General features: G+C 37.4%; 1 protein-coding gene across 1 annotated transcript in view; it reads left to right on the top strand.

Moving 5' to 3' along the window:
• PATJ (PATJ crumbs cell polarity complex component) overlaps positions 1 to 12,316 on the top strand; it is a 316,022-nt gene that overhangs the window by 32,731 nt on the left and 270,975 nt on the right. The window contains exons 8-11 of the mRNA XM_028142315.2: positions 4,728 to 4,946; positions 7,140 to 7,239; positions 10,499 to 10,590; positions 11,715 to 11,877. Of these exons, the coding sequence (XP_027998116.2) occupies positions 4,728 to 4,946; positions 7,140 to 7,239; positions 10,499 to 10,590; positions 11,715 to 11,877 (574 nt within the window). The remainder of the gene's footprint in view (positions 1 to 4,727; positions 4,947 to 7,139; positions 7,240 to 10,498; positions 10,591 to 11,714; positions 11,878 to 12,316) is intronic.

Genomic DNA, 12,316 nt, shown 5'->3' on the forward strand with positions numbered 1-12,316 from the left:
GGTTGCTGGAGTAACATTTTTCAAGATGCAAAGTGGAATGGTTGTTGTGGAAAACAAAGGGTCAATTAAATTTCGAAAACACCAAGCTAAATAAAATCAAATATGTTCCTTACTGTAAGAATTGCCTGAGCTTTTAATATCCTAATGTATGTTATGAATTTTCACAAGAGGAATATGATGTGCAGAGTTTCCCAAATTAATCCCTTTGAGACACTGTTGGGCAAAGCCCAGGTCTGGTTTTTCACCCTTACTGGAAGGGATTGTCACTCTTTTAGGTCATCAAGGAGGGGGTAGGGGTGTGCCTGTCAGAGTCCTAATGGAGAAGCAAGTATTTATACCAGACACTGTTTTTAAGAATTATTCTCATATAATTCTTTTTTTTGTTTTGCTTTTTATTTTTTAATTTCTTTATTGATTAAGGTATTACCTATGTGTCCTTATCCCCCCATTACCCCTCATTCCTCCCCCCTCATGCCCTCACCCCACTGTTGTCTGTGTCCATTGGTTAGGCTTATATGCATGCATACAAGTCCTTTGATTGATCTCTCCCCCTTACCCCCACCCTCCCTTACCTGTCCTCTGAGGTTTGACGGTCTGATCGATGTTTCTCTGTCTCTGGATCTGTTTTTGTTCATCAGTTTATGTTGTTCATTATATTCCATAAATAACACAGTCATAAATCTTATTCCCAAATCATAGATATGGAAACGTAAGAAATTGCCCAAGGCTACCTAACTGGAAAATGACAAGGTCAAGATTGAGCCCTCAACTGTTTAACTCTGAAGCTTGTGCTTCTTAGGTCTATTTATTCAAAGTTAGCCTTAATGTTGTTCTTCCTGATGTGCACCTGTCCGGGCTTGGTCATACCTACCTGTCATCAGGGAATATAGCCAACTGTAGGCACAACAGACTCTTGACTCTTTCCTGTAGGGTTATTGTGAGACCCAAACAGCAGTATTCACTTCTCTCTTCCATTCACCTCAGCTAATAGCAGGTAGAATCTCTTCAGCCGTCTCTACATTGTTGCTAAGTCTTTACAAGTTGTTGCTCATGTAGCCTGATCACAGCTTTAAAAAAATTAAATGGAATGTTGCTTTTAATTACAACGTACTGAATATGCAACTTTCATGGTAAGGGAATATGGATGTCTTAGGTCATTAGTTCAGATGTGATCAAGATTGACCTTAAAGACATACCTACATTCTGCCGAAGGAGTTAATAACTACTACTTTCTTCAAAGAATATAAAATTGTATGACAGAAAGTTAGAAAAAGAAGTCAGTATTTTTTATTTCAAAGGGTTTCATAAAACAGACCCTTATGTTTCCTTTTGTGTACATATAAGTCAGTATGTGTAGTTAAAAAATGATACAGACAGAGTTGAGGGGATGCAGCATAGAACACTTAACTGAGATTACCGTAGCCTGAAGAAGCATCAGAATTGGATGCATTTGAGGACTTGCTTTGCTGTAAGCAAGGTACTAGCCTAAATATTTTATATATAGTATTGGGTATAATGTTCACAACTCAATGAGAAAAGAATTTATTCCAATTTTGTTTAAAAGGGAGCTAAGATTTAGAATTGACCTCTGGCCACACAGCTTGATCAAAGTAGAGCCAGGATTGAATTTGGGTGTTTCTGACTCCAATGCCCTTACTTGACCTTCTGTCTATTGCCTTGCATATTATAAAGTAAATGAAATGGAAAAGTATTGATTCATAAGAGTTTTTTAGAAGCATTTATTGGAATCTATCTACAATAACCCAACAGTAAATGTAATCAGGGCCGATTCTATGGAAAGGAAAGTATATAGTATCATGTAAGAGGAGCTAAAGGAATAACAACTTCCTGTAATCTTCAGACACTCTCAAAAATCCACAGTACCCGAAGCACACATCTTTCGAGAATTCTGTTCAGTTTTGGCAAAAATTTAAAATTTTTTCAGCAGCTGGAATTTTTTCTAAAAAAATATTTCTAACGAGCAGTGTAAAACAACTTTGTTTTGCAGAAATCGCTTTCATGTTGTCTGAAGTAATTCTAGGCAAATCAGGGACACTGAGTTACCCAGTTGTCTCACAAGAGGACTCTTACAACTCTGCCCCTTTAAAAGTTGTCATGAATTATTGACTCTTTGGTATGAGGCAATTTTAATATGAGTCATAATAACTATCTAGTAAACTTTAATACTAGGAAAGTAATGTTACCAAGCAAGGACTTGGAGGGTGGGTGTGGCCCATGAGGAATTTCAGTCTAGAATGAGCAAAGGTCAGCTTGAGGCCACTAAACAGCTGGTTATTCCCAAGCAATTTTGTTTAAGTGAGTCCTATAAACAGATATTTCTTTATCCTTAAAAATCAGTGGATGAGGGCTCTGGGAATTTGACTAGGGTAGGAAAGATATACTTAGATTTAGTACCTTTCTTTAATTCCTTAAGGGAAAGAGTGTTTATTTTATTTTATAAAGTCACTGCTTTCTGTCAATGACACGTTGCCTTTTGATTAAAGACCAACGATAAAAGCAGCCTTGAATCAAAAGCAGTAATGATCTTATTTTTTGAGTTGTGGAATTATTTGATGTTATTTTTTAGTTTTTGAAGAAACAGATTTGATTTCTTTATTTCTTTTATAGGGCAGGCCTGAATTCCTTTAGTTTTCAAATATTTTTGTTTGTTTATTTTTTTATTTTAGAGAGAGAGGAAGTTGGCGGGGGGGGGGGGGGCGGAGAAACATCGATTGGTTACCTCCCTTACACTTCCCAACCAGGGATCGAACCCCCAACCTAGATATGTGCCCTGTCTAGGAATAGAACCTGAAACCTTTTGTTGAATGGGATGATGCTCCAACTAATTGAGCCACCCAGCCAGGGCATAGGTTTTCAAATATTTTTTTAATTGAAATTATTATTAACAATAGCTGAACTTAAAATGCAAAGTTATATATATATGTACACATATGAATATATGTGTACATATATATATATATATATACACACACATATATTTTTTGCCAATAACTGCTAAATTGGATTAAAGTATATTTTAAAACTGTAAGTGATACGTTAGTGCTTTCACTATAATAATGTGGTACCCAGTTATTCCAGCTCTTTAAATTTTTCTGCCTTCCATACTATCTTTGCCTATATGCATAATGTTTTTTCTCTTTTGAAAAAAATCTATGAGTTAATAAATATTTTTGTTGTTTGATTAGCGTACACTTTGAATCTTGGCATAGCAATTTATTGGTTATCATTGATTTAGGACTTCTGTTAAAATAACAAAAAGGGCTCTGATGCCTTTTAGTTTTCTTACACATAGACAGGTTATGGAAGGAGAATGCTGATCAGAAAATATTAATAAAATGCAATATTTGGGGATGCTGGACATAAACAAGGTAGCTGTCATTTTGTTATCTTCCCTATCAATCTGACTAATACTGTTTTTACACTTATGAATTCCCTAGAACACCTGTTTTTCTGGAAGAAGAAAACGTTTGACTTTCAGTGACAGATGCAAATTATCTCCATCATTTTAAGTTGAGTTGAGGAAAAATAATAGTGCCTAGGAAGTGACTAAATATGACTTACAGTGAAGGGCCCTTCTTTAGCCAAGCCAAGTATGAAAACACTTACTTGACACATTATTTATTCTTTGGTCAGGCCATGATTCTGTTCAAGGATGATTCGATTCACAGAAGCAGTTTTACCCTTATTTTTCATCATAACCTCTGATTTTTTCTTAAGTAGTTGTTTTATTTCAAGTTTGTTGCATTGGTAATAACAGAATATCAACTTACCAGTGCTTCAAGTAGAAATCCATCAATTCTTTATCCCTTTTCCCATAATTATTTCCTCCTTGCATCTATTTCTTTTCTCTGAGTCTTTTCAGTTCCTTAGGCTGACAACTTTTTTTCCTTCACACCCCACAACATGCTTAGGGGAGCCTGTTGACAATTCATTAAAAATACATCTAGAACCTCACTTCTCAACACCCCAACTGCTAACCTAGTCCAAGCCATGGTTATCTCTTTCTAGATTATAGCTTTACTAACTGGTATCTCTGTTCCTATTGTTTCCTCTCCTATAGTTTTATTTTCAGCACATAGACTTGAGTGGTCTTGTTAAAACTAAGTCAGGTAATATCACTCCTCTGCTCAGAGCACTCAAATTACTTCCCTTCCTACTCACTTGGAGCAGATGCCCTACACTGCTGACTGACCCTGTTAATGCTCTCATCTCTTCTTTGACTACTGTGCTCTTTGCTCATTCTGTTCCAGCCACACTGACACCTGCTGTCCCTCAGACATGCCACTGACCTTGTTGGCCTTCAGAGTTTCTACCTTTATGCTTCTGATCTGACCTCCTTCCTTTCTTGATGCCCAGGGCTTTCTGACCTCTTCCTTGCATATGTGGCCATTAATACCCTGGCTCTAGGCCACTGGGCATGAAATGATACCCTCAAGCAAATACCTGTTTTAGAATTCTGGTTACTCCTCATTTTGAACTCACCCCTGCCCCACCCCCACCTCCTTTTTTTTTTTTTCTTTTTTGCAAGGACTTCCTTTTCTCTCTTGCCAATTCCACCATTCATTTAAAATATATTTTATTCAGCATTTTAGATGTCTTCTTTGCCAGCCATTTTGCCACAATGCAAAGTCTGATGAATTGTTATTAACTAGTGAAGTTAGATCATTGATTTCTCAGAATAATTTTGTTTCTTTCTTGGATTAAAGGATGGAAGACTCCAGACAGGGGACCACATCTTGAAGATTGGTGGCACAAATGTGCAGGGAATGACCAGTGAGCAAGTTGCACAAGTGCTGAGAAACTGTGGGAATTCAGTCAGGATGCTAGTTGCAAGAGACCCAATTGGTGAAATTTCTGTAACCCCTCCGACCCCTACAGCCTTACCTGTTGCCCTGCCTGCTGTGCCTAACAGGAACCCTAGTTCTGTGAGTACATAAATTATTCTTTCATCATAAATCAAGTATTGTGTGATACATTGTAAGAGTAGAAACGCCTTCTGCCTGAAATGCCACGCTGGTGTGAGTAGTGTCACAATGCCCACCGGTGAAGCAGCAGAAGAGCCCAATTTGGAGACATTGACAAGTTTGATTTTCATTTTTGCTGTTTCTCAGGGTTAAGTCATTCCACCTCTCTGAGCCTCAGCTACTCATCTGTAAATTGGAGGGAAATAATTCTTTTTTTTTTTAAACATATTTTATTGATTTTTTACAGAGAGGAAGAGAGAGGGATAGAGAGCCAGAAACATCGATGAGAGAAACATCAATCAGCTGCCTCTTGCACACCCCCTACTGGGGATGTGCCCGCAACCAAGGTACATGCCCTGACCGGAATCGAACCCGGGACCCTTGAGTCCGCAGGCCGACGCTCTATCCACTGAGCCAAACCGGTTTCGGCGAGGGAAATAATTCTTGCCATTTCTATTTCGTTAGATCGATGAGGAGACATCCAGATGGTGGAACGGAAACTAAAAACTGATCAATGTATGACAGTTGTCACTGATAGGAACAAATTGGCCAAATGGAGTAAACATTCAAAATAATATTTATTATGATTAGTAATAATCATTATCGTGATATAATAACAGTCATTATTATTAATTGTTATCAAGTACCTGGAATTGTTCAGGTCATCTGAATTCCTCCCAAGATAAAAGATGGGTCTTACCATTCATTTAAAGATGAGGAAACAGAAGTCCAAATAACTTTTTAAAGGTCATATAAAGAGTAGGTGGCAGAGCTGGGATTAGAATTCAGGTCTTTCTTGTTCATTGCAAGCTCTTTCAACTATCTCATAGGCTTTGAATCAACAAGGTAATTAGACAAAAGGAAAGAAATGGTTTTTTAAAAGGAGAGGCCCGGAGGAAGAGAAAAAGAGGAGTGATTATTGTGAGAAGCGGTTGGAAAGCCACCTTTCATCTTCATCTGAAGGGCCATTTGGTGTCTTCTGTAAAGTATTTGCCTTTGTAGTGAGGGAGCAGTATAACTATATGATAAGTGAGAATTTGATGCAATCAGTTGTTTGCTTTTTACTCTTAATGTTTTGAACTGACAACAAGGCATTATGTTTTTAGATACCTTACTCTTTTTCAGAAATATCTTAAATTAGAAGACAAGTAATGAAAATAAGTTTTAGGTCAATATTTTTTGCTCACAATGATTATTACTGTAATTAGCCATTAAAAATTTTTTTTATTGATTTTAGCGGCAAAGGGAGAGGGAGAGAGAGAGACAGAAACATCAGTGATGAGAGAGAATCATTGATCGGCTGCCTCCTGCACGCCCTCCTACTGGGAATCGAGCCCGAAACCCAGGCATGTGCCCTGATCAGGAATTGAACTGTGACCTCCTGGTTCATAGGTTGACTCAACCACTGAGCCATCGTGGCTGGACACAAAAATTAGTCATTTTTGTTTCTAAAATTTTTTTTTACATTTAGTTCTTTCACATAGAAATTAATCCTGAATTTTTTTCAAGTTGGCTGTATCAGTTTTCTATTGTTGTGTAATAAGTAATCACAAACCTAGTGGCTTGAGACAATACCCTTTGTTAGTTCACAGTTCTGTAGGTCAGAAATCTGCATGGGCTTGGCTGAGCTGTCTGCTTAGATTCTTACAAGGCCAAAATCAAGATGAGGGCTGGCTGGGCTCTAAATTTGGATGCTCTGGGACAATCCATTTCCAAACCTATTTAGATTGCTGACACAATGCATTCTTTACAGTTGTAGGACTGAAGTCTCTCTTTGCTGGCTGTCGGCTAAGGGCATCTTTCAGCTGCTTAAGGCCCCCTGTATTCCTTCTCACATGACCCACTCCATCTTCAAACCACAAGTCCAGTCCTTATACTTAAAATCTTTTTTCACTTCCTTTTCTGCCACCAGCAGGAGAAAACTTGGCTTTTGGACGGTGCTTGATTAGATTAGGCTCACCTGGATAATCTCCCTTTTGCCCTGTAATGTGACAAACACAGAAATAGCATCAGGGGTCAAAAGACAGAACCATCTTAAAATTCTGCCTACCATAGGTGCTAAAAAAATCCTTGACAAAACCATGCACAAATTTATTCTGAATGCAGTTATGTGACTAAACATTATGTATAATTACAATCTTTTTTTCTTTTCAGGACAATTCTCTTTATGAAACTTATAATGTTGAGCTCATTAAAAAAGATGGACAGAGTCTTGGGATTAGAATTGTTGGCTATGTTGGAAGTGCTCATACAGGTAAATGAATCATTTCAATTTTATGTTTGGAAATAGTTGTAAAGGATATTAAGGTTTCTAGACAGCGAAATTAAATACCTGCAAATTTTAATTTAAACGTTGAATAATAAAACTGTTACCAGACAGGAACCAGACCCGGAATGGGTCTGCCTCAGACTGGCTGGTACTGTGTGGGTTCTTGACTTTGTGCAGGAAAGATTTCACATCACAAGTCCAAGTGATTTTGAGAGTAAATTTATTAAAGCTGGGGACAGTGAAACAAGGAAAGGCCCAGGATAGGAGAAGCAACAGGAGAGAGCCCAGGTGGGGCTGCTTTGGTTCTCTAGAAATGTTACAGGGGGAGAGTGAGCCATGACAGGGCTGCTGTTAGCTCACTGTAAAGTCAGAAAAGGGGGCCTTGGAGACAGGTTCAGGGCTAGTCTGGGGTGAGCTGCCACTGCCCTTTGCTCGTCTCGTTGCAAGTCTCAGGGGTGGGGGTGAGGGTGGGACCCTTAAAGAAAATTCACTTGAAGCATCGATGGGCTACCTCTTGCATGCCCCCTACCAGGGATCAAGCCCACAACCCAGGCATGGGCTCTGACCAGGAATCGAACCAGCAACCTCTCAGTGCACTGGCCAAGGCTAAGATAGATATATTTTGAATAGTGTGACTCTTACATATTATGACATTTTACATGCAATAAAGTAAAATGACTACTGCATATATTTCATATTATAAATGTCAAAAAGTATTATTATTATGTTTAATTACTAAAAAAGTAAGATAAAACAAATACTTTAATTAGGATTCTTTTCCTTTCATATAAAGGGAATACATTGTAAGAATAAATACATAGCTGGGTAGCTCAACTGGTTAGAGTTTTGTCCCGATATGCCAAAGTTGCAGGTTCGATCTCCAAAAGAATAAATACATGGCCTAAGTCTCTCTGAGTAATAATACTCTCAGGGGTAGCCAGTCAGGGCATGTGCCCAGGTTTCAGTCTCAGTCCCCTGCAGGGGGCCTGTAGGAGGTGGCCATCGATGTTTCTCTCTCTCCCTCTCCCTTCCGCTTTTTCTAAAATCAATGAAAAAAAATTTTTTTAAATAATCATAATAATGCTCCCTCAATTCCTACATGCAAAGTTTTGGTAACCTTCACTGTAAGAATTACTCTATTATTAAAGGAAGTTATTAGAGTAAGGAAAAATAAACCTCTTACAGATATCTTCTAGTAACATGAAAATTCAGAGTTATGAAATGTCCTAGTTTTTTTTAAAAAAAAGCAAGATTAGAAAGTTAATTTTTCTAAAGTTATTATTTTATATACTTATAGCAGGTGGAAATATTATAAGTGCTAATGTATTCAAAGTCCTGAATGAAATCCATGTCAAACCACCTTGTGCTATTTTAGCCTAATGAAATAACTATTTTCAAAACTAGCTTTTTCTAAATGCCACCTTTTTTAGGTTCAGAATTTAAATGAGTTTCAAAAGAGCTAAGTATCGCTTGTATAATAATGTTGCAAAAAAACTGTCAGTAGTTCTCACTATGCTGTCTGGTTAGAGAAATCATGGATTGGTTCCTAAACTTTTGGCTTATGAACCTTTATTATCTGAAGTTTTCTTTTAAATTTCACACTATATAAGCAGAATAAAATGAACGTGAGTAACAGATAGGAAACTGATAAAATTTAATGTTTATGTTCCTGAATAAAGAAAAGATCATTTGACTTCTTTACCCTCAAAATAAGTTTTTGAGATTGGAGGAAATAGATGGGCAGTGGTGAATCCAAAAACTAGAACATTTAAAAACTCAATATGGTTTTTAACATGTAGTCTTTCAAAATAATTCTCTTTATTCCATTAATTGGAACTTTTGAGCAGTTACTTTGCTTAGTTTTGGAGAAGGTAGAATAATGAACATAAGAAAAGTCTTGTCAGGGAGACAAACATGTAAATAACTCAATTATCCAATGATAAGTGAAATACACGTTTTAATAGAGATGCAAGCAAACTATCAAGATGAATAAAAGAGTCAATTGGACAGAAGGCAATGGAGAATTTACAGAGAAAGGCTTTTTGCTAAACATGGAAAAGGAGAAGGATTTGAAACAATGGGTGAGGTTGGCAAGAAGAAAAGAATGAAATGAGAAAAGGTCTAAAATCAAGAAAATATTTAGTGTTGTGGTGGAATATCAAGAGTCTTGTGTGTCTGGAGTTTTGTCTTGTTGGAAGGATGAAGTAAAATAAAGTTTAAAAAAAGAAGAAGCTTGGGGCAGATTATGGAGGTCCTTGAATGTGATTCTGTGGAATTTACTTTTTGTTATGTAGGTGATAGAAATCCATTGTGCTTATTTTTATTTATTTATTTAAATATATATTTTTATTGATTTCAGAGAGGAAGAGAGAGATAGAAATGTCAATGATGAGAGAGAATCATTGATTGGCTGCCTCTTGCACACCCCCTACTGGGGATCGCCCACAAGCCAGGCATGTGCCCTGACTGGGAATCGAACCTGGGACTCTTCAGTCCACAGGCTGATATTCTATCCACTGAGCCAAATCAGATAGGGCTGTGCTTATTTTTGTTCTGCAGACAATAGTTTAAATTCATTTGATATTAAAAAATAAAAATATAAAATCATCCAGAGCTTTGGGTTTTCTTTTTCCTATTTCCCTTCAAGTCATTGCCCGTAGGCATGCATATTTTTTAAATGCTTCTTTTTTAAACGTCTGTGAAGAGTCATAGCTGTAATTTTTATATAGCCATATTTTCTGGTTAAATATTTTATTTTATAATATGAGGATTATTTCATGTTGCTGAGATTATTCTAGTTTTTGATGACTGTGTGTACCTCTCTTTTTTCTGTGTTTGGGGAAGCTAACATGAACAGTGAACTACATACAGTCAGGAAGACCTGTTAGGAGACTCTTGTCATAATATAGGTGAAAAACATTGAAGGCCATGCCAAGTCCATTGAGAAGGGTGACAGAGCAAGAGAAGGGGGCTCTTTGAATTCCAGCTTATATTGGAGTGCATCTCCTCAAGGTTCCATTACTATTATTTTTCCAAAAATAGTCATCAGTCAAATAATTTCAAATTCAGCTCACTTGTGACAGTGACAGTTTGAAATAATCCATCAGTTTCTCTGCTTGTGTTCAAAATAGTATTTATCAAGCCTTCTGTCAGCCCTTTAGCTAATTAACCTCTTGATATGAATCTTGCAATCAAGGTCTAATTAGAACTTTCTCCCTTTTTCCATATGTTTTGTGCACCTTAGGGGAAGCTTCTGGGATTTATGTGAAAAGTGTAATACCTGGCAGTGCTGCATACCACAATGGACAAATTCAAGTGAATGACAAAATAGTTGCTGTAAGTAACTGCTCTCTGTTTAGAATTGAATCAAGTTGGGGGGAAAAGTTATCTTTATTATAATATAGAGGCCGGATGCACGAAGATTCGTGCAAGAATGGGCCTTCCTTCCTTCCCCTGGCTGCCGGCACCACCTTTGCCCTGGCCAGAGCCACCTTTCTGTCTTCCCACGCTGCCCAAAGGCCCAGAGCGGCTGTGGTGGTGTGGAACGCCTGCATCCCACCCTGCCCCAGCCACTCAGCGACTGCATATGCAAATTAACATGCCATCTTTGTTGGGTTAATTTGCATACTCACTCCTGATTGGCTAGTGGGCATTGTGAAGGTACGGTCAATTAGCATGTTACTCTTTTATTAGTGTAGATGAGAGGGGAATGGCTTAATATAGTCCCATAATACTTTAAAAAACTAAGTTTGTTAGTACAGTAAAATCTCATTAATTTGGACTCTTATGGGTCCTAAATTTTATTTTTATTTTTTAAATGTCTGTGAAGAGTCACTAACTATATTGGTAAGAAAAATATAATATATACAGGTATGTATTTAATAATAGCTATAGTTTATTCAGCATTTTTACATGCAGTCTCAGACAACCAGGGGAAGTAGAAATTATGCCCATTTTTCAGAGGAAAGAAGTTGAAGTTCAGAGTATCTATGTTAACAATACATTGCTGGGGTTGGCATTCCAACATAAGGCTCTCAACTTCAAATCCTGTGCTTTAACTATCACATTATAGCAGTTCTGACCAGCATCAGATTTTCATAGTTTCATAAAACAAAACAAAAGTTCATAGCTGGTTATATATTTGCAGGTAAAGATCTGCTACCTAATTCACCTGAATATTTTTATGGCACTTGCAATTTTAAATAGCATCAGAAAATGGGACCCTTTACCTCTTAGGCTTAAGTTAAAATGTGTGATTTTAGGACTACAAATTTGGATTTGCTTTCTTGTGTCTCAGGAAGTTTGTCAGCATATTTTATACTAATTTTGCATCCTTATTCAAATACTTTCTTAGGTCTAATAACAAATTATTTGGGGAATAAAATGAATTGCCTAATTTGATTGTACCTTGCCAGAATTTAAAATAGTAGCTAACTTGAAACCTGTTTAATGTCGTTTAGGTCGATGGTGTGAATATTCAGGGTTTTGCCAACCAGGACGTTGTTGAAGTATTACGTAACGCGGGGCAGGTGGTACACCTAACCCTGGTTCGAAGGAAGGCATCCTCACCAACTTCGCCACTTGTTGAACAGCCTCCACTGGTTGAACAGCCTCCAGACACAGGTAAAGGATTCCACTGTCCCTCTCCCCACCTTGTAGTATGGGTTGGAAGAATAGCTCACTGATGGAAGTTGCTCTGTGAGTCTGGGAAGGAAAAACGGCCCACCTTGTGTAATGCAGTGATAGAGAAATGAATCAGCTCATCTGTGCACTGAATAGCTTCCTTCGCCTATTATAATGTGACAGGCCAAATGTTAGAACATGAAGCCTGACTCCCATTAAGCTCTGAGAGCTTCTCTAAATGGAGATGGAAATCATTTTCCCAAAAAGCTCCCAAATTTCATTCATTACTTATTTGAATAATAAAGCTTTGGCACCTTTTGTTCAGGAGATCTCATTTGGCTAGTGCTTTGACATTTTTTGCAAACTTCAGATTTCATTTTACTTCCAGTGATATATTTGATTCTAATGTCTCTCGATTTACCTTTTGGAATATAGCAAG

Source organism: Eptesicus fuscus, chromosome 9 (assembly GCF_027574615.1).
Source record: "Eptesicus fuscus isolate TK198812 chromosome 9, DD_ASM_mEF_20220401, whole genome shotgun sequence".
NCBI classification, from domain to species: domain Eukaryota; kingdom Metazoa; phylum Chordata; class Mammalia; order Chiroptera; family Vespertilionidae; genus Eptesicus; species Eptesicus fuscus.